The sequence below is a fragment of the Myodes glareolus genome, chromosome 4, assembly GCF_982192425.1.
Source record: "Myodes glareolus chromosome 4, mMyoGla1.1, whole genome shotgun sequence".
Taxonomy (NCBI): Eukaryota; Metazoa; Chordata; class Mammalia; order Rodentia; family Cricetidae; genus Myodes; species Myodes glareolus.
In genome coordinates, this window is record NC_142029.1 from 521875 (window position 1) to 535520 (window position 13646).

The 13646-nt window shown below is 44.8% G+C and overlaps 1 protein-coding gene across 4 annotated transcripts in view; it reads left to right on the forward strand.

Moving 5' to 3' along the window:
- Fyco1 (FYVE and coiled-coil domain autophagy adaptor 1) overlaps positions 1-13423 on the forward strand; it is a 67060-nt gene extending 53637 nt beyond the window's left edge. For 3 of the 4 annotated variants that reach the window (XM_048424186.3, XM_048424188.3, XM_048424187.3), the window contains 4 exons: positions 3245-3340; positions 5767-5977; positions 7831-7940; positions 10495-13423. In XM_048424186.3, coding sequence (XP_048280143.3) covers positions 3245-3340; positions 5767-5977; positions 7831-7940; positions 10495-10570 — 493 coding nt within the window. In that variant the 3' untranslated portion in view covers positions 10571-13423. Of the gene's footprint in view, positions 1-3244; positions 3341-5766; positions 5978-7830; positions 7945-10494 lie in introns of those variants that run through there. The other variant, XM_048424189.3, reaches the window with a different exon arrangement.
- The last annotated feature ends 223 nt before the right edge of the window (positions 13424-13646 follow it).

A 13646-nucleotide genomic window follows, 5' to 3' on the forward strand; every position in this document is an offset into this window, starting at 1 on the left:
AAGTAAGCCAGGAATGGCTGGTTTATTGGCACTTGCTGCTGGTCACGAGGGTGGTCCTAAAGGTTTGTGTATTGTGATTAGACCATAGGAACTAAGTCTTCAGAACCAACATCTTAGACGTGTTGTTGTTAGTTTCTCTGTTACAAAAAGGAAGTCAGTTTCATTGGTAGATGTGTCCTATGCCACATGGTTATGACAGCAGCCTGTGTGGTGACTGAACCCTTGAAGGGTAGATAGTGCAAATTTGGATCTGAAATCCTAGTTTATTTGATTTTGATTAGTGTAAGTTTGGACAGTGCAATCTGAACTGAAGACTCCCAGTCCCCTGCTGGAGCCTGGGATTCAGTGAAATAAGTGACAAAATGGAGAGAGACCTCCAAGAAAGACCATAAGCAGGACAGCACCGGCTGCTAGGCATTCCTCAAGTGGAGCTTCCATTCTCGGTAGCCTAGAGAGCTATAATAAAATGAAAAGCAAGTTACAATATTTAGACTTGTGGCAAATAAATGCTAGAGGCCCCACCGGAAGTACCCAGGTGACTCCTTACCCAAAGAGATATGAGCTTCTGATCACTTTGGGGATAGGGCCCTTAACCTCTGCCTTGTTTCTGAACCTCTTTATTCCTTTTTTTCTTCAGATTTTTTTTAATGTGTGTAGGTATTTTTCCTGCATGCATGTATGTGTACCATGTGCATACAGTGCCTGTGGAAGCCAGAAAAGAGTGTCAGATCCCATGGAACTGAAGTTACATATAGTTGTAAACCACCATGTGGCTATGGGATCCAAACCTGAATCCTCTGGAAGAGCAGCAAGTGCTCTTAACAGCCAAACTATCTCTCCAACTTCAAAGATTTATTTGTTATTTAGATACATCTGTGTGTGTATGTGTATATGAGTGCTCGTGCCAAAAGAGGCCAAAAGAAGGCAGGGTGTTGGATTTCCTGGAGCTTTAGTTACAGCTAACCCAACATGAATGCTGAAAACTGAACATGGGTCCTTTGGAACAATAGGAAACACTCCTAATCATTGAGCCATTTTTATTCTTTAGTAAATTGGAGTATTGATTACATGCACCTTTGATAGCATTTGGGATGGGAAAGTCCCTTACACTGAGGCTCATAATGCAGACATTTGTTAAGCTTCTACTTTGCAATGAGATTCCTAGGAACACTGGGATCATCACCTTAGAGCCATGTTTCTCAACCCATGGGTTGCAACCCCTTTGGGGATCACATGTCAGATATCCTGCATATCGGATACTTACACTAAAGTTTGTAACAGTAGCAAATTACAGTTATAAAGTAGCAATGAAATAATCCTACAGTTGGGGTCACCACAACATGAGGAACTGTATTAAATGGTTGCATCATTAGGAACATTGAGAACCACTGCCTTAGAGGGAAGAGCATTATCAATGGACTGGTGGGCATGTCACTTTAAGAAGTCAGAGAAGCTAATGGAAGACCCTAATGCTGGATGGAGCGAGGTCTCTTGAGAACACTGACTTTGGGACTTCTCTTCTGAGAAAACTGCCTCAATGGGAAAGAAAGGGCATGGCTATAGAAGGAGATAGGGTGCCCTCTAGTGGTCCTGCTTATGCTTCCTGCCTTTCTCAAATTTGCTTTATCCCTTGATGCATTTACATGACTACCTAGGAGAGACCAAATTCCCCCAAAATGATGCAAGACTTTTGAAATCTTGTGAAACTGTAGTAAATGTGTCTAGTGTTCAGGCAGAAAGGAGCCTTTAGTGAGAGGAAAGTTTGAGACATACTGACCATACCCATGGGATATTTCAAGAGAGTCCTCCAGAACTCTTGGGACTAGTTACAACATCTGGGGAAGAGGTCATCCTGGGCAGGAGACCTTTCTAAGCCCTTCATGTGGGAGACAACTATTTTCTTTCTTGGGCCTATGTGTCTTCTTGGGCATAACTGTCAGCTGAAGTTGGTTGGATTGTGAGACCCCTAAGAGCTACTAGCCAGGCTGGGCATAGAGTCCTGGATAGGAACACACTGAGCTGCAGTCAAATTATCTTAATTCTGGCACAAATCCTGCTTTGGAGAAACAACTGGACTTAAGGAACTTTTTATCTGCCTGTGTGTTTTGAGGTTCAATAATTTTGCAGGTGTTCATAATGTTCCATGGTCAGAAAATGCAAGAACACGCCAAAGAAGACACTAACAACCAAAGAAACTTCCATCCAAATCTAGCTTGATGAATCAGTGAATTTAATTAGTGTTACTTACAGGTGTATGGGTAAAGTGGGGAACTGCCTCACCAAAAAGCACACCCTAGAATAGGTGAGAACTCATAATAGCTTCATTTCTGAAGTTTTATGTACAGCCTTCAGTTAGCTGCAGGAAGAGAGCCTCCTCTCTCCAGCAATTAATTGCTGTTTTTAGGAGTGGGGGTGGAGGAGTAGGGAGATGGGACTTGTGAACCTTGTACCTTTCTCCCTCCTTCTTTCTATCCTTCCTTTTTTCTTCCTTTGAGATGGGGTTTATCCATGTAGCTAGCCCAGGATGTCCTGGAGTACTCTGTAGAGTAGACTGGCCTGGAACTTCTAGAGATCCACTTGCCTTGGGCTCCCCAAGTGCTGAAGGCATGTACCACCATACCAGGCAAACTGAGTTCTATAACTTTTATGCATGTCTGTCTTTAGCTTACTGAGTCTTAAGAGCGCCCTCCTCCATCCGAAAGGGAATGTTTTAATAAAGAAAAAACAGCTAGACAACTGCCTAATTGACTTTGTAAGAGAGAAATGTATGTAACCCTTGCTCCCTGTGTATCGGTTATCCACAGAGCACACTTTGGAGACTGGGACAGCCCCAGTTCCAAAGCAGCTCCTTCTGTGCTCCTGGTTGTACATTAGGAAGGAAAGAAAAGGTAGGTATGCCCTCTGCCCCCTTTGTATATGGCTCTGTCCCATCTCTGCCTAGACCTATTCTTGTGCCGACTGAGCTGCGTCAGGGTATCTGATTCTGGAACCAACTTTGCAGAACCAACAGGGCCAGTACTAAGGAGAAAAGAGGCATTGGTGCTGGTATCATGCCTGCCTCCCCTAAGCATAGAGAGTGACTCATTGGTGTTTATACTCACTCACACTCCTTCCAGGCACTCCTGCAGCACTGTTGTCTTCCCTTTACTGTCCCTACTGAAGTCCTTACGTGACTTCATTAGACCTCAGGCTATATAACTTTGTGCTGATAGCTAACGACCTGTTCTCCTATATGATGTTTCAGGGACACTACATCAAACTCACTAACCCCTGAAGATACTGAAGATATGCCAGTGGGGCAGGATGCTGAAATCTGCTTGCTGAAGTCTGGAGAGCTGATGTAAGTGTCAAGCTAATGAGTGGGCCTCTTGTGCCAGTGGAGAAGAGTCCCAGGAGAATGGAGTATGGAGGGACACTGGTCCTATCACAACAGGAGCTGGCCCCACCCAGTGCTCTGTTTTACCACCAGTGGAACAATGCAAATCTTTGAGGGCAGCAGGGCCTTTCTCAGACTAGATGTATGTGATTCAAAGACTCAGATGCCACTTGGTCATAACCAAAAGACAGACATCCAGCCAAATGGGTAATGATTAAAGACAAAGACACATGTAGGAGTAAGTAAAGCAAAAGCAGGCTTTATTAAGAAAAGTTAACAAAAAGTAAGAAAATGTAAAAGAAAGTGGGAAGAGTTCTAAGAAAGGAAAAAAACATCGAGCTGTTTTCTGAGGACAGGACTTGTATCAGGAAACTAAACAAGACTGAGGTTGTTTCAATTGGCATGGGCTAGTTCCCTGAGCATATCACAGGCCAAGCCAATTGAAGAATCCCAAACTCTGTATATTCTCCTCACCCAACTGAGGAGATGATCATGTGCTCTTCAGTCACGTGCTGCTCACACAGGGGAGTAATCACAACCTTTCCTGTTCATCTCTGAGTAGCTTTGTTAGCTGTTGGTCTTGGCTGTCTTTTTGGCTGCTAGTTCGTTAGTTGTTGATTTTACAGGTGTTGCTGACCTCAGAACTTGGTGGAGTCTGTTGGTAGTTTGTTAAACTCTTCTCTTTGTTCAATTTGTAGGGATTGTTTCATTTTGTTGTTTTTAGGCAGTGCTTAGAATTGAACTCAGAGTTTCATGCATAATAGGTACTTTACCACTGATCTACATCCCAATCCCACCTGCTTGTGGTGTACTTGTTTGTGGAGAGGTAGCATTAACTCCTGTCACACCTATTAACATCTGGCTGTAGTTTTTCTGTTGCCTCATATCCAACTCCTGATTTACAGGGTGGCCTGGGGTGATCTCCTTTCTGAACTAAGTAGAAGAATTATGTTAGGAATTATTCTTACCTACAATTTAGTCTTTTTGCAGTTAGCTGGATTAGAAGCAATTACATGTGAAAGGCCAACAGTGTCTTGTGTTACGTCTCTCAGTAGGGCCCTTATAGACATGGGAACCAGCTAGAGACTTACATATGTCCCCAGTAGGGCTGTGTAGAGTAGGAACCAATTAGTGCCTTGAGTATATCCTCCAGCAGGCCCTGGTGGAAGTGGGAACCAGCCAAAGCATACAGACACTGACTCTTTTCCCCAGAGCCCTGTCCTTCCCCTTATGTGATCGGGTTGGCTGTCTCATACCCAGCTACAAGCCTTCCCCACTCCCATGTGTTTCAGGCCTCTCTCTTTGAACCCTGATGTCTATTTTAACTGCATTAGGAACTTCAGTTTGTACTTTCTATCTTTAAAGCATAATTTATATCCTTTAAAACTCGTTGTTTAGCTGGGCAGTGGTGGTACGCACCTTTAATTCTAGTATTTGGGAGACAGGGGCAGGCAAATCTCTGTGAGTTTGAGGCCAGCCTGGTCTACAGAGCTAGTTCTAGGATAGCCATGGCTACAAAGAGAAACCCTGTCTTGAAAACCAGAAAAAAAGAAGCTGAGGAAGGCCTTGCTTCATGGTAAGGAACTAAGCCAAGGTATTCAGCTCCATTTGAAGGCCCTGTTGCCATAATCCTGGGTTAAGCTTGCTGCCTTTGAGTGACTGAGGAAAGAAATCTACTCAGCTGGTCGGCGACTGGGATTAGTGGCAGCAAGGCTTCCTGCCAGTCAGCCTCATCCTCTGATGTCATCTCATGCAGTATTTGTGGCTCAACCTCAGACTGTCACAGCTCTGTCCCCCTGCAAAGTGCATCCAAGGATGTTTGGCTATAGGAAGAGGTCAGAGGCCTCCCCTCAGCTCCATAATCTTCAGTATTACCACAATGGTCTTGTGGAGAAAACATGGTCATTTCAATTCTACAGATTTGGAAAACAAAACAAGACAGTTATGAAATCTGAGACAGGTTCTCTCAGGTTTGACTTTTCAACCCCTCCACCCCTTCTCACACAAATCTGCAGAGAGACTGTGGGAGGTGTGTCTAATGGGGTGAGAGGAGGCGGCAGAACATAAAGGCTGGACCAGCCTCACAGATGTGCACTCAAATCCTATTCATGAGAGACTCAGAGCAGGTCAGTTGTCCCCATAGTTTCCATGGACTTTCAGATCCATGTTGGCAAGGACTCCTTGTATCTTTCACAGCTCTGACTCGCTGGTAAGAACTATGCCAGCTGTGTGGTAAGCCCTCAAACCAAAGCTTTTGTCTGAGCTGAACATCTTATAAACATGTCAATCAGGGGTACCCATGCTTAACCTACAAAGAGTCTCAAATATCCAGTTACCTCAAGCCTCAAACAATCCACTGAACCAGGTTTCTCTTTGCATTTTCATTTTAGGATCAAATTACCCCTCACAGTGGAGGAGATCATCAGCTTTGGGGAGGGTAACAGGGAGCTGTTTGTGAGGTCCAGTACCTACAGCCTGATTCCTATCACCGTAGCTGAGCCTGGCCTCACTATCAGCTGGGTCTTCTCTTCTGACCCCAAGAGCATCTCCTTCAGTGTGGTCTTCCAAGAGACAGAAGACACGCCACTCGACCAGTGCAAGGTAGGCCAGGTTCCCTACCAGCATCCTTAACACACTCTCCAGGTGCCTGAGCAGACCTTCCCCAGAGTGGGCAAAGCATCTAAGACTTGATTGCCTTGGGGAAACAAGACCTAGAAGTCAAGTTCAGGAGAACTATCTTCATATGGCTAAAGGTTATTTCTGTGTCTCATGTGTTCCATTTGACCTTGGGATAAATCTGCAGGTAAATCTCAGAGACATGCAAAAGAAGATAGGGTTCTCACAGAACTCTGCAGAGCAGAGTGGGATACCTTGGGAGTTATGGGCTCCATCTCCAGTTATTCAGTTTGAATGTCCCAAATGCTACCTACAAGGACAACAGCAAAGACAGCCCCAGTATGGCATGGGCAGTTGAGCTTTATAAAATCCAGGCTATTCTAGGTGTAAAATGTTGGCAATGAAGAACTGCAGTTCTCAACCATGTGGCTATACACTAGAAACCCAGGGAGAGACGTTAAACCCAAATCCTTAGGCCAAATCCCAGTCCACTAAATCAGGGTATCAGGAATACTGTGCAGGCAACCCTCAGCAACTCCAGTGAGCAGCCCAAATTGAGTAGTTCAGAGCCACAAAAGGGCTGGGTAGAAGCTCGCAGGGTGCTAATTCAGTGTGGGGTGAGAAAGAGGGATTCCCGTGCCCAGCAGCTGAATTCCCATGTTTGTAAGGCAGAGAGGAGTAATGAAGGGTAGGGATGCAAATTGTATTTGAATTATGAGAGAAAAGAATGGGACAAAAAACTCTCAGACACAGAAGGTTGCAACAAAAAGTGAATTTTAGGCAGTTAATTGTCCTAGGTAGTTAGCTGGCAGAGGCCTTTTTGCTTTACCTTACTAGAAATCAATTATGGGTAGGCAAATGGCTCTTTGGTGTTTATTTTCAGCAAATTTCTCAGTATTTGGCACCAGCAATTGAAATCCTCTGCTGCCAGAGTTCTCCTGCAAGCCTCAGGTGCTAGGCCCTTAGCTACATAAACATCTCTGAGCTGTGGACTTCGCCCTTGCTCTTTGGTCTACCCATCAATCCTCATGACAGATGGAGCTTAGGGACCTGGTTCAGCCATCCTTGTCTCAGACTTACAAGGTGCCCTTCCTGTGTTTAATGACCACCACTGTCTTTTCCCACAGTGAACACAGTGGGGCAGAAAAAACCCATGTCTAGAATATTTAGCTGTTCCTCTACCCTTCCAGGCCCAGGTCACCAGTCAGCGATGAAGAATGCTTTTTTTCTCTGTCTATGGTCCCCTGAAAAGTCAAGAACTTAGGTCCAACATCTTTAGTACTTATCCAGGGGACTTCTCATATGCTCTTGACCAGCTCTTGACCAGCCTAGGCCTTTCAGAAAACAGATGGCCATATCTCATAACAACACATGAGAACCTTGCTGGATCCTTGAACAATTAAAAGCTGAGCTCTTGCTGTATCCCACATTCTGTAGAGTCTACTGGGGACTGAGAGATAGAGGATGGCACCCAAATCTGTTCTTGAAGCATTCTGAATGAGAGAGAGTTCTGAGAAATAAAGACCTAAGGACAGCACTAGGACCTACATGAGGCAACTGGCCAAATGGACATTTAGAATGTTCCTAAAAACATAGTACAGCTTCCCCAAGTGATGGAACAGATTGGCTCTAGTATGGTCAGTGATGCTGAGCACTTTTTCATAATTCTGGAAGAAATGCATACGCACCATCTGCCCACAGTGAGTGGGATAGTTGACACCCCACCCTTGCTGGGACTGAGTTTTAGTCCTAGCCTTCACAGCTATGACTTCATTCAGCTTGCCTAGATGACTCACAGACCTTCAGCTTCTGTGACACTTTATTGCTCTCCCTGCCAGGTCCTCATTCCCACCACCCGATGCAATTCCCACAAGGAGAGTATCCGGGGCCAGCTGAAGGTCCGAACCCCTGGCATCTACTTGCTTATCTTTGACAACACCTTTTCCAGGTAGGTACCTAGGTTAGTCATGGCATCTCCTGGGTCCACCTGTCTCTGTGCATCATTGCTCCTGTTCTCTAGCACCGAGGCAGACACTCAGAATCAAGACTTAGTTGTCAAAAGTTTTTTGCTAGTGATTCTATAATTTAGACTCCTCTGCTGCTTTCACCGCTCATGGTAGGTTTTATAAAGCAGATCTGTCAGTTGCTTTCCTGTTGCTGGGATAGAACACCATGATTAGAGGCAACTAAAGGAAGAAGGAGTTTAATTGACTTTTAGTTTCAGAGAGTCCATAATGGCAGCAGGCAGCCAGGACAGGAAGTTGACAGGGCACATCTTTATTCACATGCAGGAAACAAAGAGGGCAAACTGGAAGTAGGGGAGGCTACAAATTCTCACAGCTCACCCCCAGTGGCATACTTCTGTCAGCAAAGCTTTACCTCCTGAGAGTGCTACAACCTCCCTACACAGCATCACCAACCAGAGACCAAGTGATCACATAGGTGAGCCTGCGGGGGGACATGAGTTATCAAAGCTGCAGTGGTGGACCAACACTTACCGGATCTTACCGTATACTAACCACTCAAGTCTGCCATACAACTTCCTTTTTTTCCTACAGGGCTAAGAACTGGTGAGTAGAATAGTGACACTCCAGGTCATATGACTAATGGGGAGCCGGACCTGAACCAGGCACGCCACTCTAAGCTAGACTCACCCCAGCTGTGCTCACCTCTCTGCCAGGCCATAAAAGGACCTTGAGAAATCTGGAGGAAAGGTCAAGAGTTCATAAGTGAAAAAGAAAGAAATGACACAAAGAAGGACAAAATCTCTAGGCCATATGTAGTTGAGATTTTTGTTTTGTTTTGTTTTTTGTTTTTATCCCTTGGGGCCCCACCATCCAGCACCCAAATAAATACATGGAGACTTATTCCTATGTATGAATGCCAACCTTAGCTTGACTTGTTTGTAGCCAGCTTTTCTACCTTAAAATTATCCCATTTCTCTTTTACTACGTTCTGCCTCTGGGCTTTTTACCTTTCTTTATTCTATATAACTTTCTTTCCTTTTAACTCTGTGGCTGACTGTGTGACTGGGTGGCTGGCACTTGGTGTCATTTTCTCCTCCTTTTCTTGCTCCTCCCTCTTGCCTATTCTCCTTCTATTTGTTCTGTCTGCCAGCCAGATCTGCCGATTTCTCTCTCCTGCCTAGCAATTGACCCTTCAGCTCTTTACTAGACCAATCAGGTATTGTAGGCAGGCAAAGTAACACAGCTTTACAGAGTTAAACAGATGCAGCATAAAAGAATGCAAAAATATCCTTGCATCATAAGCAAATATTCCACAGCATAAGTGAATGTAACACATCTTGAACTAATATTCCACAACAGCCATGTTGTATGTTACAGGAGCAGCCTTTGCCATCTTGAGTTCTCCCTTTCCTTCAGGCAGTAGTGAGGGTCAGCTAAAAGCTCAAGGGGGTCTGGTCTCAGGAGTGATCAGCATGAGAATATAAAAGGAATGGTAACCAGGTGGCTAGAAAAGGGAACAGACAGAACAGCCATACAGACAGCATCTGTCACATGCACAAGCCGAGACATCTGTCCCTAGAGAAGACTTCTGGTTTCCAGGTAGCTTCTTCACTGGGGTTCTTTCTTGAAATAGACCTGTCTTGGCTGTGACTGTTTCCCGTCATCACAAGTGTTTGGCTTTTAGCAGAGTAACATGTTAGGATACTCTAGGCAAAGGTGTTCCCATACCCTGCCCCAGCTCCTCAGGGCCTGAACTCTCGAGCCTGTGGACAGGGTTGTCTACTGTGCAAGAGACCTTCCCACTTGTCCTGTGTTGCCCTGGATAATAGAACTCCACCTCAATCTGTAGGACTTTAGAGTGCTCAGCCTTTCCAGGGAGCTGACTGTGGTTCCCATCTGGGTGAGCAGCGATAGCAGTAGGGAGCAGGGTTAGAGGATCAGTGTCTATGTAGCCAAGCCCTGTTCTTCCTGCTGCTACTCTAGTTAACCATTTCTTTTTCTGTAATGGTCCTAGAACTATCAGTGCCTCACTGAGCCTGGCTGTGGGTCCAGAAAGAGGTGTGACAAGGGCCGCATGCAGCCTCAGGCTCCTGGGAAACCTGGGGTAGTACAATGCTCTGGAAAATGATCTCTGTCTATGATACATGGAGATCAGAACTGACACAAGTGTCCAGTGGGTGTAACATACATTCTGGCTTCTGCTGTGACCTCCTATGGCACCTAGTCCATCTTCCCATGCAGTCCTGACCACTGGCACCTCAGAGCAACTAGTGAGGACATAGACTTACAGCCCTGTTCTTCACTGAGGCCCTAGGAAGCCCAGGATGGACAGTACTTGGACCTTCTGAAGGGAGAGAACTTTACTAGACTAGACAGGGAACCAAGGAACACTAAAATGGTCCTTGAGTCGCCCAATTCCCAAAAGCTGTTTCTCTGGAGACTTTAGTTCTGCACCTAGCAAAGCCCAGTCACTGACTGAGGCCTCAGTCTTCACTAAAAGTAACACCTGCATTTTTCATTTTTTTATTTCTTCAGATTTATCTCCAAAAAAGTATTTTACCACCTGACTGTTGACCGGCCTGTCATCTACGATGGAAGCGATTTCCCGTAGCATCAGGACCTGAACTTTAGAGCTCCTCATCATCCACAGGAAACACTACTCCTCCTCACCCATCTCATTAAACATGTACACCCACACTCACTCACAAAATTTTAAAAATTAAAAAATTAGAAACAAAGGAAATACAATCAGCTGTACCCCAGCTCACCAGCTCTGCAGCTCTGGCAGAGCCTTGTACTGCACCTTAGAAACTACTCTGCCAAGATTCACAATATGCTTGTTATATGCGTCTGTCACTATCAGTTCCTAGGGCTCCTAAGGACCAGATACGAGACTCAGCTATCTTCTCACCCAAAGGGACACCTTGCCAAATGTTTGTACTCTAGAAACACCGTTGGCCTCACCTGGGATCATAGTTGGTAACAGTCTGCTGTGGTATTTTTCAGGCAAGGATTCAAAGTGAATCCTTGTGTAGTCCCAGGAGAAGGAGACCATAGGGCCATCACGTGAGAGATGCACCTATCCCTTAATTTATCCATAAGAAGGGGCTACTTTCTCCTACTCAGCAATTGGGGGAGGGGGGGGCGGGTGGCGATGCTGAACTGTGCTGTCCTGAGCCCTTGTCTACTCAGGGCCTTTGCTCAGCCTGGCTACTCAGCAGCTCTAAATCACACACATCACACACACACACACACACACACAAGAACCAACCAGAGGTCTAGGAAAGAGCAGTCACTCGCTACCTGAAGGCTTCAGCTCTGCATATGGATAGCAGGAGTAGAAATACAGGCCAAGTTCCCTACAGTGGACTCAGGTTGGCTTCAGATCTCATGTGTCAACCCGTAGCCCATCTTTGTTTGTAAACACCAGACCTTCTGTCTCATCTGCAGACAGTTGTTTACTCGTGAGTAGAGTCAGTTAAGAACCACTTTCAATACCTGGAACCTTTCTAAAAAGTCTTTGGTAAGGAAGAAGCCATGTAGCAGAAGAACAGAGAATAACTTCCTTTTGGCCTCCATCTGCCCGCCACTCCCTCTTGCTCATCAGCTCATATCTGGTACAGCAGACAGACAGCTGTTCTCTGTGACCCCTTTTTACTCCCACCACCAGTTTACCTTTGTTCGTAACTTTTTGCCATGTGAGGTCATCATATGCAGCTGAGTCTTCAAAGACTGACAGGGCTCCTTGTAGGTCTGTATGTGGCCTGAGATTGCTGAAGACCAAATCATCCTACCTTTGAACCTTCCTCTTGCAAATGGAAGACTGAAGCCACCTTGTTTACTAGGCCAACAGCATCCAGCACCAGCTAGGATCTCGTTTTTATTATTTTACTTTTCCAGGGTATGTTGGAGACACTGGCCAAGCTCATGGCTTTCTGCCGGTGTCACTGCCTCCGTCTGCATCAAGAGTGGCCATTCACTGAGTTACTATTGTGTTGGGGATCTGGGAGGGGCAGCTCTTGTGAAGTTAGCTCATTACTGAGGTGAGAGGCTTCAGTGCTGACTGCCTAGTACTCTAGTAAGTGCTTACCAACTCTTTGTCTTTGATAGTATATTTATTTTTTGTGCTGAATGGACTTTGTACTGTATTATATATTAGTTCACTGTTCATGTTCCAGCTCACAGTTCATGCTCCTTAGCACTAGGTTACTAGAGAACATTTGGCCCTGTGTAAGTGTGCCTTTCATACATAGCTTTATTATTTTAAGTAGTTCATTGGAGTAACTTTTAAAAATGCAAATGACAATTGAAGAATCACTGAGAAAGATGGTGGCCCAGCTGGACTTAATTATACTACAGATCATAAGGAAACATCCTTGAGATCCTGGGTCATTCTTTTTCTAAGGACAGCTCTTCCTGTAATGACTCAGCTATGTTATGAGGAATCATAACAGCCGTGTTAGTAGTGTTGCCAGCTGCCTGTTTACCCGTGACACTGAAGCCACTACATGACTTCACCCAAGAAATTAACCAGCTACTCAGACACAGGGAAGTATGTCTGAGGCAGAGATAGGGCCCTCCATGTCTCAGTAGACTTGGAGAGCATATACCCTAGATTCCAGCTAGCCCTGGGCCAAGAAGGCAAAGGGATTCTCAAGCAGAAACCTGGAACTGAAAATCTCCATACGGTTTGGGAAGTGGAAACAAAGAGCCATATGTAAATAAAGATGTTATTTCTGAACAGGTTCAGTTGTCCACCAAGTATCAAGCCACTCCTGGCCCAAAAAAGAAATCTTGCAGCTCTAGTTTGATATTCATGGAGTTTTGTTTTTAAACTCCGTGATTCTACCTGTGAGAATCCTTTATACTCAGAAAATACTCTTGGCTCAGAGGTTTTGGAAAAGGAGGCAGAGAGGAGCCATCTTTGGTGCACAGAACCAGGGAATGCAATATAAAGACCATTGAGTGCTGCTCACATTGACATAAACAAACACTACTTGGTAGAAACTTAGCACAATTTCCTCATCTCACTTAATTTCTTCCAACGAACAAGAAAGTTAATTCAAAATCTTCTTTTCCCTCTCAAACACCTTTTAAATTTCAGGAGATCTCTCTGATGAAGGGGTATTTTTAGACCCTTTTGACGTGTATTTAATCTAGATGACCTGCTTTTGGTGACTGCAGTGACACTGAGTCTCTGTGGGAAGCTTGACGATTGGAATGCACTTTAATTCATTAATCCTCATTTTGTGTGGCCTTATGAGATAATGGGTCAGGGAACCCATTTCATTCTTATCTGCCAAAGAGTTACTCAGAAGCACATCAAACACCAGCACTTCATCTGCCCAAGGGGATGAAACTTTGGTATCACTGAATATTCTCCTTTAGCAGTGTCTGCTATGCCATTTGGAAATGTTTTTTTTAACCTCAGGTTTCAAATAAAGCAAACACTATGGCATTTGGAGTAGCTTTGTCTTTCATTCCTCTGACAAAAATAAATCATTAAATGAGTGACAGAACTACCCTGCAGGAAGCAGAACATCTTACAGGAGCCCTGCAGAAGGGAGTGTAAGTAGCTAACCTGTTCTGGCATTCCATACTCCCTGGTCCTCTCCGGTGTGTGTGGGAAGGGGTGGTATTGAGATATATATCTTGTTAGGCTATTAAAATTAATATATTAATCAGTT